At 44.1% G+C, this 24,928-nt stretch overlaps 1 protein-coding gene across 1 annotated transcript in view; it reads left to right on the top strand.

The window, feature by feature from the left end:
• Positions 1 to 2,167: 2,167 nt before the first annotated feature.
• Positions 2,168 to 24,928, top strand: part of LOC149354437 (nose resistant to fluoxetine protein 6-like) — a 47,587-nt gene continuing 24,826 nt past the window's right edge. The window contains exons 1-7 of the mRNA XM_089577506.1: positions 2,168 to 2,723; positions 8,393 to 8,604; positions 12,806 to 12,917; positions 20,581 to 20,665; positions 20,781 to 20,872; positions 21,781 to 21,960; positions 22,803 to 22,896. Coding sequence (XP_089433632.1) covers positions 2,414 to 2,723; positions 8,393 to 8,604; positions 12,806 to 12,917; positions 20,581 to 20,665; positions 20,781 to 20,872; positions 21,781 to 21,960; positions 22,803 to 22,896 — 1,085 coding nt within the window. The 5' untranslated portion in view covers positions 2,168 to 2,413. The remainder of the gene's footprint in view (positions 2,724 to 8,392; positions 8,605 to 12,805; positions 12,918 to 20,580; positions 20,666 to 20,780; positions 20,873 to 21,780; positions 21,961 to 22,802; positions 22,897 to 24,928) is intronic.

The raw sequence follows: 24,928 nt of genomic DNA, 5'->3' as shown, positions 1-24,928 counted from the left end.
AGCTTTTTGAGCATCAGCAGGAGCGTCTAATTTAGGAGGCGGAAGCAGCAAACACGCCCTCCGTTGCTCTAAATTTTCCCCACATCCCGAGACCCTTTAACATCAAGAGAGAGCATACCTAATTACTTTTTAGGACAAACACCGATCTTTGACATAAGCAGGATTCGGTGGTGCCGCTATCCCCGATGGGGGTAAAAATTGGGGGAGCGGCCCATAGAAGGCATGTAAACAAAAGCTCTCAATGCAATTTTCTGACTCAAAGTGCACCTATCAGGTTGTCTTTCATTAAATAAGCCGACTGCTTCGCAGAAATAACGTGGAAGTAAACAGTGTCATTTCCATGCCAATGTTTTTTTTTTAAACATCACATTATGTGCTTGCCAGAAACGTTCTGCAAATCCACATTCTGTACTATATGCACTTATCCTCTTTTAGAGAATGCCTACTCCAGCATAGCTATAACCAATGCAGCATATACCAGCATCATCAATGAAAATAAATGAACAGCGGCTAAAAAATAAACCAAAATGTATTTTTAAATCAAACGCAAATTAGAAAAGAAAACTAGCAACAGTATGCCTGGAGTGGAATGACAAAGTTAGAACGTGGCGACACACGCGGCTTTATAGGTGCACTCTGCAGTAAGAAAATTACGTACAAAACTTTTCTTTACGTGCATTTCTTTGGGCCGTACTCCCAGTTCTTACCAGCACTCGGCGATAGCGGCGCTACCGAATCCTGCTTACGTAACAAATGGGTGTTGGACCACAAAAAGTAATTAAGTATGCTCTATCTTGAGGAAAAGGGTCTCGGTCTTGGAATTTGGGGAAAAGTTAAAGGAGCGGAGCGAGTGTTTGCTGCTTCCGCCCCCTCATTTAGGCGCTCCTGCCGATGCTCAAGAATTTACAAGTTTGCGCTTGGATAAGATTGTTATAAACAAAATAATGCAACATGTTCTTTCATATTCTTTTTCGCCCGCTTGAAGAGACTTGTTTGAGGAGTTGAAAGGAAAATTGGTGATGGGTTTTTTTTCTTTGATTTTTGAAAAACAATACTGTATTAAAAGATGCCGTATTTAGGGGAATACTTCTTGTACATCTTTATACTATATAACAATTAAAGTCTTTGCACTGTTTTAGCACCTCAATGCTAATCTATTTTGAAAATTTGTAGGAGATGTGCTTTGCATTTGCGGCGAAAAAATTCTTGAAAATAGCCTCGTTTGGGACTTGTGCAGTATTCGAAATTTTCTCCAGTGAACGATAACTTCCTCTAAACGACGGAAATAAGCCTGGCATATTCTTTCTCACCTGTACATTTAGTGCGAAAAATATAGTCATCATGGCTTTTATATCTAGATACATTCGTCACTGCAAATTTGCGAAATTGAGCTCGGCGTGGAAACGCTGCCTCTGCCATAATGTAGTTTACGAGGTTTTCTCCTGAAATATTAGTATTTTACGAAACAAAATTCACTGTTGCCGTGCTGAATAATGTGTGCACAGTATATAAAACAATGAAGAGTGTTAAAAATTTCAAATATTTGGGCAGTTTGATCTCTCGTGGAATATCCCATCATCTTTTTTTCAGAATATCTTCATTTTTTCAGTTAAGGTGGTTGCATGTGTGTACCTTTTTTTCCCGCAATTTTTACGTCTACTATTGTTTTGACGTCCTCATATTATGTCGACGCAACATACTATTTTGACGTCTAAATAACATTTTTGGCTCTCCAATTAATTAATTACTCCACGTCGGCCAAAATTTTGATGTTCATCATCCTCACATCATCCTCTATCACACACAATCATTCTTTGACGCTTAACTGTCGCACGAACGGAGAAATTGCTGCCGACACGTTTTGCGGACACGAAATCGTCGACAGAGCCAATAAGGGCTTTCGCCTTAACAAGAACAAGGAGCATCGCTTGACGCCGGCACAAGCCAACAAAGTGGAAAGCGCATTCAGCCACCCCTGAGCTTTGGAGAAGGTCAGCCAGCGAAAGAAACGAGGGAGAATGAGCCACCGTTTTTTTGTCACGTTCGTGCGTCCTCTTCCTCTTGGAACGCGCTGCATGTGGCAACGACGCGCCGTTTAAGGAGGACGTCACAATGAAAGGGTTTATAAGCAGCAGCAGGGATAATTCACTTCCTCGCCAGCCGGCGACCTCCATAAGTGCACTGTGTGTGCGCATGAGACCTTGTGTAACTCGTACGTCGCTTCCACCTGGGTTTTAGTAAGGCGTTTCAAAGTCCGGCACGAGCAGACCACATAGTGGATGCCGTAGAGTGAGAACTAGAAATGCTTGCTTTGTCATCATAGTGTGCCACTGCATTGCTTTTTGGCCACTGAAGAAGGAAACTGAACTTTCTGGTTTCTTAAGCAGAGCCTTTCGGAACCTCGGGCTCAGCAATGCTTCGGAGAAGAAAGTTAGCTCATCTGCTATGCAAATTGCTCTTCGGGCTCACGTTTTCGTTGTGCTTGCTTGACACGCCATGCCTCGGCGAGACTGAGGTCACCACACCTCTTCCGCTCCCTACGGCCGAGCAGACCAGTCTGAAGTACTTAGACCAGCTGAAAGAATGGATCGGCAAGGCCCTCGACCAGTCGTCGTCATCCTTGACGCGAAAGTTGTTGGAAGCGGACGTTTCGGTTGAGTGCAGCCTCGGCCTTCTCAAGCTTGTGCGTGGAATCCGCAACGTCGAACCATGGGCAATGCGACGTGAGTCTGACTCCGGTATTTTTACTTTTTTGAGTCGTGATGTTATTATCCATTATGTGGAATGTGCTCGAATTTTCGACGTAAAGAAATTCCTTTAATCCCCTACAAGCCTATCGACTTTCAACGTCTGCAAAGAGTGACCTGCTGTAAACTGCGCCGTCTGTGGTAAACTTACTTTTGCGATATTTATGACCGGTCATTAAATCGCGAAAAATACGGCCTGCGAATAACCAGAACATGTAAACATAACCTTGGTCATTCAATCAAGTAATGACGTAGCCGCGGTGATGGAAATATCTAATGGAATGGCAAAGGCCAGCTTGCACGATTATTCGATGAGCTTTATTCGCACGTATATGCAACCTCTACGAAAGCGTCGCCTGTGTTAGCCTACTCTGTAAAGGTCATCATGTTGGCGTGCAGCTCATTATGATCATGCACTATACAGACGTTGATCTCGTTGCTTGCTAACCATATTGCTTATGACTCTGGTGACCCCGCCAAAGTCACTGGGCGCGAATATTGTCAAAATTACAGTATTTAAGAGAATTGAAAAGGCAATGTGTTAGGGAAAAAAAAGAGTTCTTTTGGATAAACTAGCCCTCCGGCAGCGATGGCCGGCCGTTACGTGAGGGCTTAAAGGGTCGAAAGCGTATGCCCTTCCTACATACCCATCTGGCAGTATTACGAACGACCATGCGTTGAATGCCTACGTGCCTAATACATTAAACATACGGTTCAATGAGATAAAGTCACTCTGGTTCTTGACAATCTCGTGAAGTGATTACCTGCCCAAGGGCACTGAAAGGGAAAAAAAACTGTAAAGTGTAATGCACAAAAATGTATTTACTTGTAAAACAGAAAGGCGTGACTTATAAGCTTCAAAGCCGTTTACGACAAGTGCTGAGGACTCCTACTAGAACGAGGTGGCACCAATGAATTTCGCAAACACAGCGCAAAAGGCGTAATACAACCCAAAAGCCATGTTGCATCGCTTATCGGTGCGTTTTCAAGAAATACGGATGAACGTATCGCTATAATTCCTTTTTCACCTATCGTTCGATCTAAGAGCGCTATCAAGTTGTGTCCCATTCAAACCAGCCATGATGAAGGGGGGGGGGGGGGGGGGGGCGGAGAGATGGTTACAAAACGGTTACTTACACCGCAAAAAGTATCGAGTGCGAAACTCGGGATTCTCGCAACGCCGCGAAATTTCAACATTTCATATCCAGGATATAGATTCATGCCAGCTTTTTTTTTCTGAGTGACTGCATTTGTTGCTCTGTGAGGAACGTTTTGAGCTCAAGTACCGGCATTGCACTTCCAGGATTGTAACCGAGGTTCTCTAAATAATTGCGAGGGAGCTGGATGCGCACAGTTGATATGACCTAGACAAGTAATTACAGCCAAAGTTGGAGTTACTCCTCAGAGCTGTACTAAGTTGGCGGGTGCTGCCCTCCCGGCGAGTGCCATCAGCACAGAGCTCAGCAGAAAACTGCGCTCAGAACCACGCACACAACCACTTCCTATAAAATTTCCACGTTATTAAGCGCCAGAATACAGGCGGTTTGTACAGGAACGAGCAGCAGTCGTGGTATACGCAAGCAAAAGCGCTGGAAATCTATCATCAACCTCCACCGTTCTTTTGCAAAGATAAAATATGGCGCTCAGATACCATCTTGATTCTGTGCGCATCGCGCAGGCATCAAACAAGCGAATGCGCCTGCTTTTCTTGTTCTTTACTATCAGACATATGTACTTCAGAGAAAGCTCTTGAAGGACTATTAGCCAAGGAATTTCTTGTTTTCCCGGCTGCATATTGCCTTTGTGCCGGCTATTTGGCGATGTCGAAGGGCTCGATTTCCTTTTCAAGCGCTAAAGGGTTTGAGACTTGGAACAGAGGAACAGAGCAGAGTAACAGAGCAGATAACAGAGGCGGGGAACAGAGCAGAGACGAAAGACGACTTCGCTTACCAAAAAACAAAATTATTTGTTGCTGCAGGCTCGGCAGCATAGGACACGTGTGTCCATCCTGTACAAACTGCCTGTATTCTGGCGCTTAATAACCTGGAAATTTTATAGGAAGTGGTTGTGTGCGTGGTTCTGAGCGCAGTTTTCTGCTGAGCTCTGTGCTGAGGGCACTCGCCGGGAGGGCAGCACCCGCCAACTGAGTACAGCGGACACGTGTGTCGCATCATCCGTCGATGGCTCCCTCCTTAAAATTGGCTTTCCTTGAATATGGGCGAGTGGAAAGGTTGGCGCTGCATTACAGACATCGTTTCAGTTCCTTTTTTGTGCTGGCTCTGTTTCCCCTATATATACTATCAAGCCCCTACCCATAAATCATTTAGTTATTATTGCACACCTCTGCAGTCTCCTGTCTGGTCCCATTTCTTAGCGCGATTCTCGGCCTTTATATCTAACCTCCTGAATAGTTTCTCTCATTTTCAAGTGATTCAGTGGAGTATATGTGTAGACTGCGACTCTGAAAATCGTTCACGAACACTGCAGATCACTGATCTGCATTGAAAGTATATCTGTAGCTCTGCATCCACATCTTTACATTTTTGAACGTAAAAAATTGCAATACACAGCTTGCACGTCACCCGATTTGTCTTCGCTAGTACAGCAGCGTGGAGTAAAGATAGGGCACTCAAGCGATCGCACATCACGACCGCTAGTACTTACCAGGATTCAATGCGTTTTGCAATGCATATGTTTGCGGCCGAGCAAGGTTTACTGGTGTCGAGAAGAAATCACGCCGCACAAAAGTAGCAGCTAACTCTTATATAAACGCACAAGCTTTATACAAAAGCTAGGCGTCAAAAGCATACAAAAGCATCATGACAGGGAATGGCAACTATGCCTTAATGGTCTGTTTATGTCTGCACCAGTGAACTCTGGTGTTGCTGAGAATGTAGGAGTTGATAAGGGGCAGTTTGCTGAGCAACAAAAAAGGCTTCGCTATACCTCTGCTAAGCATCGATGCGCGCTGCACCACATATAGTTTTTGTTCTCTAGTGATAGTTAAAGTATTGAAACAATAACAGACTGGTCCAGAAAAATTGATGATGTCGATAAATATCTTCGCGAGTGTTGAAACTGCAATGCATACACTAATGGAGCAGTTGATTGGGTGGTATCTGATTTTAGGAGTGTCGTTGGCCGTTAATTGGTTTAGGAGGTGTTCAGAGCAACGAGCAACACTTAGACACGTCTAGTGTAGAGAATGTGTGCCTAATAATATAAATACATTTGTCGGAATGCGGAAACAAGCGAGGAACTGTCTATAATATCATACTTATTTTCAGGAACATGCGTATATACGAGCACTCGTTCTGCATTTTCGGGCGCACATGGTCCTTAAGGTATTATTTATTTATTTACTTGTCTGTATGTCTTTCTGTCAGTCTGTCTCTCATTTAGATACCCTGAAGGAGTAATGGGTGAATTACAAGAGGGGGGGGGGGGGGTCATAAGCCAAAACGAGAATATTTCGTGATTTCTCGCACATTTTGTTTTTACAGTGATTACCTTCCCATTGCCTCTTTCACTTCCATTTTGCCGCCGCTCTTTCATTAAGCTGCTGCACGGGCTTCTCGTGGGTGGCTTCTGGGGGTTAGAGGGTAGTGGTGGAATGAGGTCTTCGGAGAGTGAAGGTGGGTGATCGGATCGAAGCTTGTAGGTGGGAGATGCACTTCTACAGCAGGGTGTCCCGATCCACTCTCATCCGCTAGGGGCACTGGGATGGAGGCGTCACATACACAAAGACCACGGCATTTTCACCGAAAAAAAAAGACTGCACCGATAATGCAGTAAAAACACTGCTTTTAGTTGGGCGGCATTTAGGTACAGTATTTACGCAAGCATCGTTACACAAGTGAATTATTCCTACAAGGTACAAAATGGGTGAAAAAAACAGCGCATGCAGACGAGCCATTTGAAGAAGCAGATTTGCTGCTGGAAGTTGGCTGATTCAAGTTAAGTTAGTAGTGCTTTTCGAAATAATGAAGTGGCAGTTATCGTGATGATTGTTGAGTGTAGCCGATTTCATCATTGTATTGATGATGCCTGAAGAGAATGTTTCTACTTTTCCGTCCGGTCTGTCCTTTCTAGCGTCTGTCCCTTCTCACCACCTAATAAGCGAATTCAAGTATTTTCGCTCCGTGCTGCTGTGTCCCAAGCACACCTGGGTAACAATTCCATTGCCAAACAGGCAAGCACGCAATCATTGGTTGCGAAGTATTCCGCAAGTGAGGTAACAAGGGCGACGCAGTACAAAAAAAAAAAGTCGCAGTATCGCTATCGTTTAGAAGAGCGCTACATTCTTGAAAAGGACATTCGAACGCTTCAATCCTGTTGAAAAACATCGCGGAATCTTCCGGTGCCTTTGGGGATATGTCATTCGCATAAATTTTTATTGAACGTGAACGAGAGGAAAGGAACTCAAGGTTTTAGTATGGTACATGAGATTCTAACGTTCCAAGGTGGCATGGGCTATGAGGGACCCTGTAGTGGACGGTTCCGAATGGGTTTCGACCACTAGGATTCTTTAACGTGCACTGACATCACTCAGTGCACGAACGCTTTGCGTTTCGCCTCCATCGAAACGCAACCGCGACGGACGGGACCGAATCCGACTCCTCGGGTTCAGCAGTCAAGCGTCCTAACCACTGAGCCAGCGCGGCGGAGCGAATTCAGGGTGTAATATTATTGTGTTGAACTCTTAGCACCGCACCATTTTCCCTCAGTTCGTGGCTGTGATTGCAACGCCATTCCTTTTAAGTCCTCGTCTGGCCGCCTTTGCTCTGGGAGCTCTGCTCTTGCAACAACCTCGAGGGTGACGCCGGTGACTGCATAGTCGGACGCGAGCTCTTACGGCACATGGGTTCCTGCTTCATGGCAGCGGAAACGAGATCGAAAGGCATTGCGAAAAACGAAACAGATTTAGTATTGGGCTTAGTGAGCACTGCGCTCTGTTCAGGAGACCGCTACTCGGCTGATTTTCACTGAAGTGCATACCATCTCGCGAATGGACCAAGTCGCCAGTACGAAGACGTGGTCGAAGGTTCCATAAATAATGTATCAAGCATGCCCAATGCTTATACTAAAGAATGTGCTCCCCGCATACCAGTAAATGTTCTTAAAGAATAATAAATCTCTCTGTTGACGAATCAGGGGACCCAGAAGACCTTCAGGCTGTTTCGCACAGTTCAGAGTTTAGTCGTGGGTGTCCCCTTAAGATTATCTTTCATGTTGCGTGTTATTTATTTGTTTTCGGCGTTAAAGCAACAAATCAACTCCGAAAATATAGCTCACACCTTGCGAGTACGCTTTGTGACCGCATAGCCTCTGGTCTTCTGTAAGAATGGTATAAGAGTAGCCGGCGTTTCATGTTCTTACAGACATCTCTTAGAACCCATTTGTTAAAATAAGAGGAAAGAACATGTGAAAGGGAGAAACAGCCGGCGGATTTCATGTTGAGCTTAGTTCAGTTCGATGAGCGCTGCGGTATTAATGTGAGCACGATTTGTTTTGATGTTGCACATTACAGCATGTTTCCGTTAAGCGTAGTTTTCTCCAAGTCTCCCGCTTCTCGCCCTTCCTTCTTTCCTCCTTTTCCTCGGTGGCATGTTCCCCGCTACATGCTTCATGTGCATGTTTCGCAGTGTTCGACGCTTCGGGAAAGTATCCCACTGGGGCCTTCCAGCTGTCACGAGCCGATATGGGCGCCTTCGACGAATGCATCGAGACCGTGGTGCTGGATGAATACGGCCGCGAGAAGGTGCGTGGTCAGTACTGCAACCTGCTGGTTTACGCCGCCAACAAGAGCGACCTGGATGACCACATCACTTTGGCCATGGAGTTTACGCACCCTCGGGTGAGATAATATTTATTTTCTTCTTGCACGCAGGAAATAAAAGGAGAGAAACGGAATGAGTATGGCACGCCTTGCTGTAATAAAAAAAACAGTTTTGCATCATTTGAGCTCAGTGGGCACAGATTGCAGAACAAAAGTTCAACGGGCATGACAGTACTAAAATGCTTGAACCTTCCTAGGCCCCTCACTGTTCCCTTTCTCACCACACAACGCATATACACTGCCGTAAGGGCTACGTTTCTTGTTTTTTTTTTGGAGGGGGAGATCTTGGTTGTGTGGGGCCCTTGTACGAAATCGGCATTTTTCCAATCAGTTTTTTCTTCTCCAGTGGAGATCATGTTATGCCCATCCCGCTTTGCGATGACCCGTGTTATAAGAAGAAAGCGTTATCTGGTAAGCATTTTTTTTTGAGATACCGCACTGAACGATTGAATAGATATTACAGCCTCCTTAGCTATGCGGGATTTCAAACTAGCTTGAGTGGTTATGCACATACTAAATTATAGCTATCCAGTACCATCTGTTTTCGCTTATTCATCTCGTCTAAATAGAAATTTTCGCAACTGTCGTTTTAACCTTCCAGCTGTTAACAATGTGTGCGGTAAAATAACTATTGCCTATGCCACTGCCATAATTTGGAAGCAACTACCTGCTAACTTAAAAGTAGGTCAGCTTTCAATCGCCGAAACATCTCCAAAATTCTTGGCCAAAAATGAAGAAAATTGGAAAATTGTGAGATACTCTTATAGAAATATTGGAGGTAAGGGTCCATTCTTCCGTTATTTAGACAAATCTGTTATAGCGTTTCCATCGCTTGCATCGAGCAGTCAAGACTGCCATACAAAACCAATGGGGCACACTATTGCGGTAGCAAAAACGTTGATATAAAAAAAATACAAGCCTGCCGACGTGAGATTTGCGTACATATTGATTGTTTTAGTGAAATTATACAATAGATGAAAAAATTGCGCTCATAAATTCTTTCCCGTTCAAAAATGGATTTGTCTAGAATTTTCGGATATGTAAAAACATTTCTTGCAAGCAACCAACACCCGACTTCATTATGAAACATAGTTTTTATTTCCTGAATATCATTTTTGCTCTCGTAACTATTGCACATTTCTTGAGTATTTCGCTTATTTCCTATATAACTACTGCATAGCTGTTGTACGTGAATTCGACGTATAATACTGAGCTGCCTCGTTATAATTATTTTTGCATTTCTTGCATGGGACCAAGTTTAGCCGAGAAGGCTAAGGACCGGAAGATTGGCATGCACCTTTTTGCTAGCCATGTGAATAAAACTAATTTGATTGATTTGATTGATTAAATGATACGACGAACGCCAGGAAGCATCTGCGATAAAAAAGGCTGGTAGGCCGAGGTCACGTAACCACGAGTTATTTTCAATGAGAATTAAGACGATTTGGCGCTAGATAGTAATGACGGTTTGGTCGGCAGTTCGAACTGCCTTTCACGCGTGAAACATGCTGCCCTCGATCGGTGAGCGGGGGCTCATCGCCTCACCTATCTTACCGTGCGCTTTGCTGCCGAAGACGTTGCGGCAAGCAACAGTGCCTTTATTTTAATGTGTTGTTATAGTAAGAATCACATCTCGTAAGAATCACATCACATTTTGATTAAGATAGATCTCGTGTAGAAAGTAAAACCAATTTTCGCTCAGACTGAAAAATTACGAAATTAACCTCTTGTACTACAAATAACAGAATGGAATTGATTGCTATCTAGCGTTGCCACTATCAACGATTTTCATTCGTTTCAGTCAGAACTTCAGTCCTTCTGCAAACCTCAAGGCATTTCATATAATTTTCTCTTTGTATTAAATGTTTTCTGAACTGCTTGGAGCTCACGCAGCGCTGTACGTTGGAGGCGCGCATTCGAGCGGCGACAGCCAAGAGGTTTGAAACGTCAGTCGGGGAAAGTACTCACTTCGTGCTGGTCTGAGCTGTTAGTTGTTTGTGTTTTTGTGAATTTCAGTGGTACGGAAATTTCGACTTAGGTAGCCATTGATTTCGTCTTTAGTTTCACCGCGGAAGGTAGCCACCGGTTTCGTCTCGAGTTTCACCGCGGATTTAAAATGTTTCGAACAAAATAGCCGAGAACTGAAGCAAAAAGCATTTAGTTCTTAAAACACACGTACAGCTGCAACCGAAAAAGAATGGCACAAGTGAATCATGACCGGAGCGAAAAAATCGCGACACGCGGCGCTATTGTTGCTGAGTGCACCGATAGCAAGAGTGCCAGGAACATTCCATTTCCTGAAGCGGGGTTGTCCGGCAGAAAGCAGCCCACCTAGACATTCGCCCTTCAGAAATGAAACATCTTAAACGAACGCCTGTAGATGTCTTATCAGCCAAACCATGTGCTAAAGTGGCTAAGCACATAATCCCGTTTATTTATTTATTTTTTTTTGCGCTGGCGTGGCGAGCAACTTGCTGGGGATGCACTGTCAAAAGTGGGGATGCGCTGTCAAAAGTAATGTGTGGCAGTGCCTGCTTTCGGACGGGCTGCTTTCTGTCGGCCACCCCCACTTTAGAAAGTGGAATGTGCCAGGCACTCTCGCTATCTGCGCATACGGCTACAATAGCGCCGCGTCTCGCAATTTTTCCGCTCCGTCGTGAGTCACTTGTGCTAATCTTTTTCCGTTGCAGCTGTACGTAATTTGTATCTTGAATTTCAAGCGTTAAACATCAGTGCTTTTGATCTCAGTCTCTCGGTAGCTTCTGAAATTACAACTCAGCCTGAGACCTCGGCGAACCACGAGAGCTGTCGATATGCCTCCCGCCTTCGGAAATTATCTGTGATTGATATGGACAAGGGAACGTAAATACAACAGCTGATCTTAAGTGATGGAAGCTACGAATGTTTCTCCTTCGAGTACCCGCACGGCATTTCACGTCTGACAAAAGTTCGACAGTTATTTTTCATCGGACTTTCAGATTCCGTCGGTCATCCTGTTTTTCACCCAAAGTCGTCCCCCGGACGCCCGTTGGATAATCCCACCGAATACTTCTTCAATGCTTAACATTATAGTCACAACAACAAGCTCGACAGCATGCGTAACCAGGGAGGAAACTGTAGCTCTCGCTACGTGTATCCTGGCATAGCTGAGCTAAGCCACTGCCAATTGTTTATCATTAGCCATTTCTGAATCTCTTTTGTGTTAGCAGCTCTAAAATGTTATAAATGCAGGATAAAGTAGTCTGTAATTAGCGTTACTGAACATGCTAAGAACTTCGGAACAGTAGTGCAAGAAGACAAGGGACCGGTGAACGAGCAGACACATACAACGTTAAAGTCAACACCTGCAGAGATGCAACGATCGTACTCACTGGGTGGTGCATGTCGCGATATGCTGTGTACTAACGAGAGGAGTTCCGATGCCGAGCGCTTTGACTGAACTGCGAACTTTGGCTTCAGGGAGAAGACACACGTAATAACGGTTGGTAGGACCAGCGGTTCCAGGGGATTAATTTAGTTCTTTGCTAGGTACAGCCAGGAAAACTAGGAATCACTGTGAAGGAACCCGGCAGTTTGTCGGACTCGGTGATCGTGATAGCACGATACTGTAAATTTGTATCTAATGCAGCATTAGTTAACGAAGTGTCGAACAACCTGCAATGCACAAGGGAAAAAGAGGTTGACCTTAACGTATTAAAAACAGGACAACTCGCTTCACCCCCTTCACTTCACCACACAAACCTTCAAACTAATACATGCCCAGCTGTCTTGGACAGTAATAAACTACTACCATCTGTTCCCCGCGAGCAGCGTACATAGCGTAACTCAGTGAAGATATTTCAAACTTGTAATTTTAGAAAACTAGAGAGTCACAAAAGATTCTACGCGAACATGGTGATTATCATGGCCGGCCCTTCTTCCTCGCTCGTGACCTATAAAATGCATCCCGCGCTCACATCAACTATTTCCTACGGCCATATAAAATCAATGAGACATGCAGAAAATTAGAAATTCCCGCGATCATTTTGAGCGTTCAACGCCGTGCGTTCAGTGTTCAGTGCCATGTTCTTGTTAAGAAAGCCAGCGAGATGTTTTGGAAACCTCACATGATGCAGTAATATACGTAGCCATGTGAAAATAAACAGGAGCCCTCCGAAGGAGACTCCAGCACACAAGTAATAATTACCGGTATTAATGTCCCTCATTTCCCTTCGCACAGGTGCGAAAATTCAGGGACAACATTTACGAGCAGAGGGTCCCACTTTTCCGCCTGGGAATCTGCTTGCTGGACGACTGCAATGAGGAAGAGATGCAGGCGCTGCTCGGAGCAGGTACGTCACTACCACTCACGGCTGCTTGCGCAAATCTCTTTGAAGCGAAACTTTGAATCCCGAAGCGCTCATCCCCAATGGTGCGCGTATTTCCTGAACAGAAAATATTTTGTTGATTGAAAAACGTGGTTCTTACTTCGCCGTCAGAGTGAGGAGGACGAGCAGAGTATCAGTTGTAGGCAGCGTTATACCTGCAAAAATGCCAGCAGTTGCACATTTTGAGCGCCACCTCGAGCCGCAATGCGCACATATCATTTCTTTGTCGGAAGTGCCCCTTGAAGCGGCAGGTAAAATGACACAGTCGTTTTGACAATCACCTCGTTAGTTTTCTTCGCAGATACCCTCTCAAGGAAACGTTTTGTCGTCGCATAAGAGCTGCCATAAACAATGAAACGGCAGGTTTCGCACAGTCAAGAAAAAAATTCACTTCAGAGAACGCCGACGCGGTGACTAAATGCTACTATCCACGTCCTTGTGCGGCTTCTTCCTGTGCTGTGGTGTTGCTCTCGCTCTGAGTATTATTATCAAAACAAACTCATTTCACTTTCCTGCGCAGGCATAATTCAGCAAGTTTGTTTCAGTCGCGCACTCAGCACCCACCAATACATCTTTCCGATGCCTTCGATCGTTTTCAGCTTCATCGCAGTGTCTGGGCCACCTACAAAGCAAGAAGAAGGTTCGAGCAGAGCTGCAACTTATGGTGTCTTCGACTGGTCGCTCCCACGATCCGGTTCGGATTTGGCAAAGTGAGAGCCGCTCTAGCTCCGAGCGCATAGCGAGACCGGTCAAGCCGAATGGTCAGCAAGTTTTCAGAGCGAAAGCGCAGGAAGCAGAAAAAGGACGTAACTTCCGTGACGGCGTACCCAGCGTAATGATTCGTCTTTTTTTCGACATTTCGCCTCACAAAGCCACACAGCAGGGACGTTTTAACTGCCTCTAATACCTAAAGCGCCTAAACTTGCTTCTACGGATGCGTAAAAACTGACGCATTAGGCCTCGCCAGACCGGTCGTGGTGTGCCGTGGCTGCCCTGGCTTCGCATCCGTCTCCGCGAAAGCGAAACGGCGAAAGTGGCTCTGTCACGTGAACACATCTCGGGGCCGCTCCGACTTTTTTCTCGGAGCGCCTCAGAGCGCTCTGAGCTGGAGGCGGGCGCTCTGAAAGAACCAGCCGAATGTAGTCAGAGCGCTTGATTTCGACCGGCCGAACGTGCGGCTGCATCTCAGAGCGCTCTAGAGCGATCTGAAACGACCAGTCGAAGACACCATTAATAAGATAGTTGCACTCTATGCCGCTCTTCTTGCTTACTTAGCGATATATGTCCTGAAGGCCAGCATATTTTGAGGATTCTAAAGCACTCTTTTTTATTACGCTGCAACAATCAAAATATGATGTTTTCCTGACAATATTCCAAGCGTATTCCCGCGTCGTTATACCGAAACTTTGGGTAAATGCCTTTTGATTGTTCCTCGTGCTTCTTTGCTGACAGGCAAATTACCTAATGACTGGAGGCGAGCCCGAATTGCTCCCGTTTACGAAAAAGGAGATCGCCTTTTTTTGCAGAACTGCCGTCCCATAATATTGACGTAATTGTGCTTCAAGCTATTAGAACATATAATTGAACACTGCATGAACGAATTTTTAGAAAGAAATTTTGGTCTAAACAAATTTCAACACGGGTTCAGAAAGCGCTTCTCAACGGTAAAACAGCTAATTACAGTAATCAGTTCATTTGCATTGTGTATAGATAAAAAGGGCCAAATTGATTGAATATTTTTGGATTTTAGAAAGGCATTCGTCAAAGTTTCTCATGGTAAAGCAATTCTAAAAATGAAAAAAATTGGCATTCCTCATCTCTTCATAGCATGGTTTAGTCAGTTTGTCTGAGTTGGTGGTGAATGTTCGAACTCTCTTCCAATTTCATTCGGTGTCCCACAGGAAAGAGTATTGGGCCCTCAGCTGTTTCTTTAGAATATGAATTATAGTGGTTATCCCATAAGTGCACATTCGGTTGGTCGCCGATGATTGTTGTTTATTCAGAGAAGCGTCGAATAGAGTTCACATAACGACCTGAACAATGCTTCGAACAATGTTTTGAACTGATGCGACCAATGGGGCTTGATTTTGGAAACTGACAAAAGTGTGTATTTTCCAACCACCCGAAAAACATACCGCAGAGTTACACATATAAATTAGCTTGGTTCCCTCTTGGAAAAGTATGTAACTACAAATACTTAGGCGTAACTCGAACGAGCAATCTATCGTGGAACTTGCAGATAAGTAATATTTGCTTCTGCGTGTTTCGATAATTGTGCTGCTTAAGACAAACTGAAAAACGCTGCCCTATCATTAAGCTACTTTCCTATTCTTTTATAATACGAACTAAGCTCGAATATATATGCATAGTGTGGGACCGCTACCCTAATATAACATAAACAATCCGGAAAGAATACAGAGAAGAGCTGTTAGGTTTATCTATCAAATACGCAAGGACTGACTCTCCCACCACTTTAATAGAAATTAACAAGGTTGAAGGACTTGAGCTTGAAAGAAAAATTTCAGGATACTTTTTCTGTCTCTCCTATAAAAAACTACATCTTGACCCTTCATTATACTTAACGCCGTTACCTGCTAGACAAAACTCGACTTTAACACCTAGTTCTCTAACCCTTATATTCTCGAAAACATTAAAAACAGACACAAGTTTTCACTTTTTCCCGTCCAAAAACTGCTTGCAATCAGATAACTGAACTATTGCCCCGGGAGGTTTCACCAGCAAGTGCTATTTGTGCCCTTCAGTTTGCAATGTTTCTTCTTTATAACTTCTGTAACCTTTACGCCCACCCTGCTTGGACTTAGTGGCCCCAAGATTTTGCAAATAAATAAAAAAATTGGAGATTCGTATCAGAGGCAGGATTCCCAAACTTGGTCGTACAATATAGCGGCTCATATTTTCTTGCGTCCATGAATGACAATGGCCGTAAATAGACCGACGAAAAACATTCAGAATCCGGCTCCTCCACTGTAAAAGCACCAACAATATTCGTCAGCAAAGTTTCTTTCTTGCTCAATGCTTAGAATGTAATTTACTCTGAAGAATAATTCTAAGATAGCGGCATAATATTGGGGAATAATGCCGAGACCCATAGGGGCACTTAAAGGGACCTAACACTAACCAAAACGGGTCACGAGATTATAGCGAAAATAAAAACACCGTGCCTTAAACTGAGCACTGCAGTGTGACAGAAATAAGGATGTATAATTTCAATTTGGCATTGAAGATCGCATAAAAAGCCATCTTGCGGCGAAAACTGTCATGATCACTAAAATCCACCTCGTGACCCCGTCTCTGTAAAGTACCCGCCTATTTGTTTTATATGCGGGGTGTTTTTTTCTTTGAGGAGTGTTCGTCTTGTTTTATTATAGCTTTCACTCGCTCCAGTGCGCCATTTGAGGAAAATCAACGCTGCCTTGTAACTGTCGACCACGTGTTTTGAGCTTTTGTAACTAGATGGCGGCACAGTGTTTTGAATTTCCAGGATTGAGCGACTTTCACGGTCTACTAAAACTTTTGCCGACGAGCCGTAAATCACTATGCCTCAACAGCTTTGAGTATACAAATTGAAGTGGATGCCACTCTAGGCATTAAATATGTCATATTACTGTATGGCAGGGGAGATTTATGTTAGTTTTTGGTACAGCACTTTTGCCAACGTGCAATAGCCATCGCGCCCTCTGGTCATGGTTTACAGCATCGGGATACACAAAAACAGGCACATGCACTGATTTAAAAATTCTCGGTAAATATTTCCTGCAGCGTTTCCAATAAAATCGTGGCGGAAAACAGCACCTTAGACAGAAAGCTTTCGGTTGGGCCGATAAAAAACTGGGTCCTTAAAATTCAGTGCTGTGTTCCTTCAAAGTAACAGTTACACTTTATGGAATACAATTATCAACGGCATGAATAAAAACATAGCATACGGAGCAAAAATGAAGAAGATATGGCAACAGTAATCAATAAATATTTCATATACAAGTAGAAAAAACGCTTGTGCAGAATGTAGTAAAAATAAACCCCTTTTTTCGAAAGCGTTTCAATAAGGAAGCGTTAAAAGAGGAAAAGTGCGGAGAACAAGGCTATTTGTCAGACCTAGACTTTTTACACGCTATGGGAAAAGAACCTGACAGTATTACATTCTATTTTAATTCATTCAGTGTCTATTTGATCAAAAAATTGTATTCGTAAGATAAGCTAATAAACATTAGATGAATGGACACGCCACAATGTGCAATAATAACTTTTTGGGTGACTAGCCTCGAGAGAAATTTCACAACTTTCTTTTCTTAAAAAAAGGCTATTTCATCCAACTTTTTTGCTCAATCTGTGGGTAGTAGTTAATTGCATATTCCACGATAAAGCTGCTGATTATATGCGTGCAGATTCAGTATGTGATTTAGGATTGATGTGCATAGTCTAACACGAATGTATAAGTGCAACATGTTAAGAAAGATAGTCGTGTTGTTGGTGTTGGTAGCGACAACTACATATGAAAAGTGTAAAGTGTTCGTAATTTAACAAATGCTGTGGAGAATATTGAACGGTGTTTTCAAGAACGATGCACAAAATTAAGTGTTTTGTGTGTGTGCGTTCACTGAGGAAATAATTATGGCAGCTAAGTAGAGGGCATCGACACGTGCCGCTATGTACGGTGTGAGATGTTTCTTTGTTTTTCAATATAATCCGGCTGCAAGGACCCGTATAAAACCAACATTGCTTTGCTTTCCAGAGGAAGGTTAAAACTTGTAATGGAAAAATGTTCGCAATAAATTCTACACCTATATATTTTCGTAGAATTAACATTTAACCGTACTTTGTACCCTTGTGAGCGACCGCTGGCCGGGCTGCAGTTAAAGAGTTTTATTGCACGAGTTCCACCAGCCCTGGCAGAAATTAGACGTGGTAGGCTTACAGTTCAACAGATGGCATAGTGTGCGTAGGCGGCATAGAAATGGGCGTTAGAGCCCATGTCACAGAGGCAAGCGAAGAGAATGTGCAGTTTCTGGTTCCTTCGGTAATTGTCTCCAGTAGGTCGTATCCAAGATGTATACAGTTTTCTCAGGTGTATGGGCATGGTAACTTGATAGTGCAAAGTTGAAAAACGTAAAAAGACGAACAAACGAAGCAAGAGCACGAGGGAAAGCGCTGAACATGAATAATTATAACCAGTTTGCCCAAATTTATGCCCTTCGAAGTATGACAGTACAACACTAGATGCACGGTGTCGGCTAGCACCACACTTTGGAATTTAGTTAATCTCTCGGAAGCTTATGCATTTTACTCGAGGAGCTGGTTTTGCACTTCACAAGAAGGGTGCACGTAGGACGTCAGAATGTTCACGCGCAGAAGCGTCAAACAGTGCCAAGCGAACGTTCCTGATGGCGCTGTCAGTCCGCACTCTACATGGGTAAGACAGGTCACCCGAAGCGCAGAATATCGTACGATAGGACAGGCCTTCTGTAGGAAAGCCCGTATGGCCCCATTTTTACGGCTAGTTGTATAAGAGCTTGGATTCTACATGGTCGTATTCTTCGTACAGACTGGAGGTCAAAGACGTTGCAATAGGATAGCGGTACCAGGTGCATCCAGCCAGAAACGGAGCCTGGTGCGGGGAAAGAGCCTCGCGCTCACCTGCATGTTTTAGTTTGTTTTCTTGGATGTCGGCGCGGCCAGAAAGGCTGGCCTTTACTTCCTTCAGCTGGAGGTCTTAACAGTTGGAGTGAATGCATCTGGCCGAGCGACTGAAAGGACAGTGTGAGCAACACGCGCGCAGTGCGCCCTCCGAATTGGAACAGAAGCGAACAAAAATCCTCTTGTTGCAGTCCGCTTAGTGCTTCAGCGGTGCCATGAGAAAGGCGCTGAGTCCTGTCTGTGATGTGGCCACGAAGCAGTGTGGAAAAGTTGTATGACTTTATTGGCCGCGCTAAGCTTTCCTCACTTTTCCTTCTCTGCTGCTTTCTCTGAGTTAAAGAAAGGGATATCGTGCTGTTCGACCCCTTTCGTTGAACTTCGCGTGAGTCCATCGTCGACGTGCGCCCACCGGGGTCTTTTTGGGGTACAACAAGACTTGGGGCTCACAAGATTAATTATGACGCTAGGCGGATCTGCAGAAAACATTCTTTCATGTCCTGTTGAAGTGGGCGGAGTATTGACAGAGAAGGTTCTGATGTTTCAAGCCGTGCAATCCACACGGCTGGTCCAACTTTGGCACATTTTTGAAGATACTTGCCGCAGCTTCGGTATAAGGTACAGAGGGCAAAACGCATGTCTAGAACACGCTCTGAGCGTGTTTCGGGCGTAACACGCGATAACTAGCGATAAGATTTGGTTAAAAATGGTCTGGATGTAAACATGTGCTGTTAAACTCATAGAATTTCATCATCATTTTTTGCTTTCATGGTCGCAGCGGATTTGAGAGCTCCGGAACACACAGTTTTGTTGTTCTAGGCATGCGTTTTGCCCTCTGTACATCTTAGCTGAGTGTAACCACGCAGGCTAACTGTTGACCATAGCGGCTGTTTTGTTCGGGCGCTCCATGATCAGAAAGGCCATATTTGTGGGGCGTTGACATCAGATATCATAAAAAAACTTTGGCTCGAGAACCGCATCCACGAGGAACGTAACAGGTTCAGTGGAGCACTGGACTTAGTCGTGACTACCAGCGGGAATTGCAGTGACTGTATCTATTGATGCGCATGTTTTCAAGCCAAATAGTTGCCTCGACGTCCTTTCTGGCCATGTAGTCGAAGAAACTTGATATAATCGCTTTGCTGGATTTTCTTTCTTCCTAACCAGAGTTAGACTTGCGGAAAGGAATTGGGCTTCACCGCTACAGTTTGTCCGATAACCGGAGAGACAGATTTCTCGGGTGGCGCAAAAAGCGCCTTTGCCGAATTATATGCGCCATGATATCTGGACATTCCTGAGCCATTCTCTGTTTCCTCGCGAGCTGTGGTCAAGTTTTCGAATATTCATTGCCTATATGCTAAGCAGCTGGTCGTTCGATCTTAAAGAGACGATGTGGAAGTCCGTTCTTAACAAGACTGAATAGTCTGATTCAAGATGTCCCACCTAAGTGCCATTCATTGCTTGAGATGGCACACATTTCAGGAATTTGTGCAATGTAATGCAGATGTCGTTGCCTCCGCATGTTCTTCACCGAATGCGGGAATCTACTCGTTGCTGAATTCCCGACTTCCGGCTGTATATCTTTGCTATGAGTTACGTATGCGTCGTATTTACCCTGTGGGTTTTGCTAAGAGGGTAAGTTCAAGATTGATTTGAAAGAACTTTTGGTCAATAGTTTTCGTGAGTAAACGGGATTATTTAGGAATGCCCTTTATGTATACATGAACATTTTGAGTAAAATTGTTTGTAGTTAGTGGTTTAGGATTTATTAGAAGTAACCAAGTCTGTTTTGAAAGTAAAGGCTGTGAGAAACATGTTCTCGTGCAACTAAATCAAAGCAATAATTGCCGGAATGGTTGAAATAAAGGTTAAAATTTATTTTTAATTGTTGTCTTTGTTCGCAACCGATGCCTACACAACCATTCTTTCCTGCTGTTAATTATGGCTTGTCATTCTTCGTTGTGTTTTTGTCTTTCAGTGCTCCCTGCTGCTGCAGATATCACCATATCTAACTGCGTCACAGCTATTTATCCTGGCTTCACTAAAGGTCAAATTATTATAACGTGAGTAAAGTCAGCGACTTCTCCAATCTTCTTTAACAAAGCACCGTAATCTAGTAGCAGGTATGAATGGGCTACTAACTTAGCTGCTTCTTTCCGCTTTTATTATTGTTGGTAGATCCTTTCTTGGCGTCCTGGCTTTGTTGGTCGTGTTTGCAACAGCGGTTGACCTGTGGAGATCACGGAATTATCACAAACAGAAAAATCAGAGTGAGTGGAACGAACGCATTAACGTTCACATTATGCCCACTTAATGGACATCATGCCGATGTGGTTGGCTCCTTTCGGAAAAAAATGATGTCATGAAAAAATTGTTTGCCGTTATTTTTCGTTTCGTCGCTACTGCATGTTTTTTTAAATTCACAGGGTATCAAGAAATTAAGGATATAATGCATGCACCGTAAACTGCCTGAGTTATCTGTTTGAGATGTTCGTTTTTATTTGCTCATCACTGATTACTTCCACTTGGCGATTTGCAGCTTTGTGGACGACTTCAGAAGGATCGTGCCCATTGTTTTATAAGAGCCAGATTAAGTGGAGCGCTCCATTACGGTTTCATTTTCACTACAGTTATTCTCATTCATGCCGTAGAAAATTGATGGAACTGTGCTACTAAGGTTTCCGTACAAAGGCACGCTCAAGACCATTAAACACTTTTACATGCATGCCTACGTGCTCATGTTGGCGGGGAGACAACTGAAACGACCTAACGCCTACCTGCAAACTGGTTCCTGGATAAATCTCCTCCATTAAATAAAGAGAACTGCGTAAAATGAAGCGGCTAAAGACCAACAGCTCATGTGACCGTTCGGTTACTGATCAGACAACGACTACGCCATTTACTGCACCGTAAGGCTTGAGCAGCGTTACTAAATGGCATTGAGCAGAGGGAAATCGAGCATGATTGAGAGAACATGGATGAATAGTTTACTATATGATGCTCAATATTGGAGCAGGTCAATCAGTTCAACAAGTTCTCCATTAAATAGAAAAGGCATGGTAGAAAAGCCCGCCAGGTTTTGTCCTCCGTCTTCGTGTTGACCTTGAATAATTCCGTCATCCTTTCGAACTTAGGAAAGACAGCGCCGAGTGGAGTTACTCCTTTCGTTTCTTTGCAGGTGTGCTCCTGTCTGCTTTGACGTCATTTTCTGTTGCATCGAATACACGAATGATGCTTCAAGTGGCTCGAGACAAGAGCTCTGACGCCTACAGCCTGAGGTTCCTGCATGGCATCCGCTTCTTTAGCATTGTCTGGGTTGTGCTGGGACACTGCTACGGTTCGCCGTCGGACGTGTGGTGTGCGTGAGTCCATGCGACAGGGTTGTGTATCAATCTGCGTAATTTATGATGCGTTTTTTGTGATGAAATAGAAAGAAAACAGATTAAATAACTTCACAAGCGCATAAGCACACTTAATTTTTGCGGGCTAACAAGCAGTGGCAACAAGTTGTGGCGGTAAAAATGAGGGTGAAATTTACAATCAAAGAATCATTACATTGGAAAAGACCGGCGGTGATGGCACTTGCTTTGGTTGCCAACCGTTTTGTCGTCGGGAAAAGGCGCACCATGTTCCCATTTCTGGTAAAGGTGCTTGCCCGTGCAGGGTCTTCTCGATGGGTGATGGCCTGTTGCCGGCTGCTCAAGAACGCTTAGAGATGGAAGTGTATCCAATGTGTTCCTGCATTCAATTCACTGTGTAATCAGCGACCCCAGTAGGTTATTGGGTAACTAGAATTGAGAACCATGGTTTGGCAGGGAGTCGCTTGCACTTCTCAGTGTCGAGTATTCTCATGATAAATTCACAAGAATTGCCACTCAAAGCGAGAAATTCTGTCACAGAAAATAAACCAACGGGAGCCTCACGCGTGAAAATGTTACGAAAGCGGAGCAACGTTGATCGAGATTTCGTTGTGTATTAGTGTCTCAATAACATGCTTATTTATCGTATGATTCATCCCTCACTTGGAGAACGTGTTTACATGGGCAGATTCGTGCGCTGCATTCGTCCGCACGAGTACTGTCAGTGAAACAAAGACCACCTTTAACGGTTCTTCCCTGCTTGTGGCATGAACTGTATTCTGTTGATAGGTAATGCCTTCACGAGAATACTAAAATATTTCATCTTTTTTTTTTCTCATAGCCCGAATGCTGAATGCGGTAGTACACGCTGACCTATGGCAATCCATGATTGTAACAGCTGGATATATCGGTGTTGACAGCTTCTTCTTCCTAAGGTGCGTATAGTTTACTGGCCACTTTTGGCGCTTAGGACTTAATAATACACCACTGTAGTGCTTTTGGACATCTCCAAAGGTGAGAGGTGTGCTGTTTGCAATAAAGTGATCTCAATCAGAAAGCAATTGCTGTATACCATATTTAGAGCTCTGAAAAGCAGGGACACTCCACTGTTGTTCTCTGGAACACACATTGGCAGTAACTGCATCCGTATTTAATCTTGGCGGCAAGAGACGTAGCGGCTTCTGCGGGGGGTCTATGCTCTGCACAAGGCAGCGGCATAAAGATATCAAGGGTCTAGACAGTACTCGCTATTGCGGAAATCTGGGCACCACAATAACTAGAATTATTTTCCTTGCTTCTAAATAAAAGGAAGTGTGCGATTGTGGTGCGTCTGGTGCGAAAAAAACGCAAAACGACTTTGTAGTGGTGATATATGGCAACAGCCTTTCCATTCTGGCAATAAATGCAGAAGTAGGTGCCCCGAAAGACTCCATCGCCTTTGCTGCCGAGCGTGATTTCTCTGTTAAACGAATATACATTCAAGACAGATGTGCACGAGGAGAGGTGGACGTTGATGTCTAAGTCTATGCTACAGAATGGTGCCTTCTGAAGCGACAGCGTAAAGAAATCCATTGAAGTCGAAGCAAACATGTGGGGGCTGCATTAAATTGGGAAGACACAAGCTATATCTCAAGTGGCGCAAAGGAAAATGATATGTTAGCAGAGTGATGTTTATGGCAATCTAGTTGTGGATGAATTGTACTAGATCGGAGCCGCAGAGAAAAACGGCAGACTACGTTCTTAGATTCAAAGCGATTTAGTGGCGCGCGACAAGAATTTCCATCAAACTGCATACTTTACCATTTCCTCCTTTCTTCAGTTTGTAAATAGCAAAAAAAAGTTGCATTCTGGCCACAGATGAGCACGAGTGTGCGGCTACTTTTTCGGAGAAATACAGAGCATATTATTTCAAGGAATGCTTAACCTTTCCTATGCTCCCTATTTGTGGTGGCACTACCACGCACTAAAACATGCCATCTGAAGCGTTATTTCATGCAAAACCATAACTGGTTCCATTTACGAGAAAAGCCGCGGTGTGTGTGTGTGTGTGTGTGTGTGTGTGTGTGTGTGTGTGTGTGTGTGTGTGTGTGTGTGTGTGTGTGTTGTTGTTTATATCGCCAGAAACACCAGTATTTCTGCGGCTTGTATATTTCGTTGCCCTTCGCAGTGACTTGTCTTCTCACAAAATCAATACAGTTCTACACGAGAATACAACAGCTTTGCTGTAGCAAGGAAGGAAAGCACGAACAATAGGCCACCTGCTACGCCACTCCTGCCTTGAAACTTAGAGGAAGATGCTAAAGGGGTACAGACACAAAGTTTCAAACGCAAACAGAGAATATTATTAGTTTCATGGGCGTAAGGTTTATGGCTTGTAGCATGTCTCACTTTCGGATGTTGAGTGGAACATATTTAAATGTGATTTTGAATGTCGTGAGAAAAGCAGTTAGCATTTCCACCCGAATCGAGTGACGTTCCTGATTATTGCGACTTCACCGAACCGAGTGTTTGCTCACAGCAACAACCAGTACTTGCTGGTGACGCCGACGTCACTAGAATGTGGTAACCCAGGTTGGTATGTCGACTGTGACGTGAAAATGCACTCCAGAGGTGAAGCCGAGCGAGGCAGAAACTTCCCGTACAAAATTGTTTGTAATTAATTATTCACACTGCACACTAATTTATTCAGGTCATTTTTATGATTACTAGGCCCATAGGCCTCTTTCTAGGCAAATAAACAAACACGCAAAAGCTGTGTCTGCACCCCATTAAGCGAAACGTATTCAAAACTAGACAAAGTTCTCTTGGCTCAGTCCTCATGAGCTGAGTCGAAAGAGCTCATGAGGACTGAGCTCTTTCGACTCAGCTCATGAGGACTGAGCCAAGAGAGCTTTGTCTAGTTAAAAGCAGCTATGGCTGCTTCTCATCAGCATGAAGGTTCTTGGAAGGTTATTTGTCGACGTTAAG

The sequence above is a fragment of the Amblyomma mixtum genome, chromosome 3 (assembly GCF_055824585.1).
Source record: "Amblyomma mixtum isolate Tamu chromosome 3, ASM5582458v1, whole genome shotgun sequence".
Classification (NCBI taxonomy): Eukaryota; Metazoa; Arthropoda; class Arachnida; order Ixodida; family Ixodidae; genus Amblyomma; species Amblyomma mixtum.
This window is presented reverse-complemented; position numbering and strand designations above follow the sequence as displayed.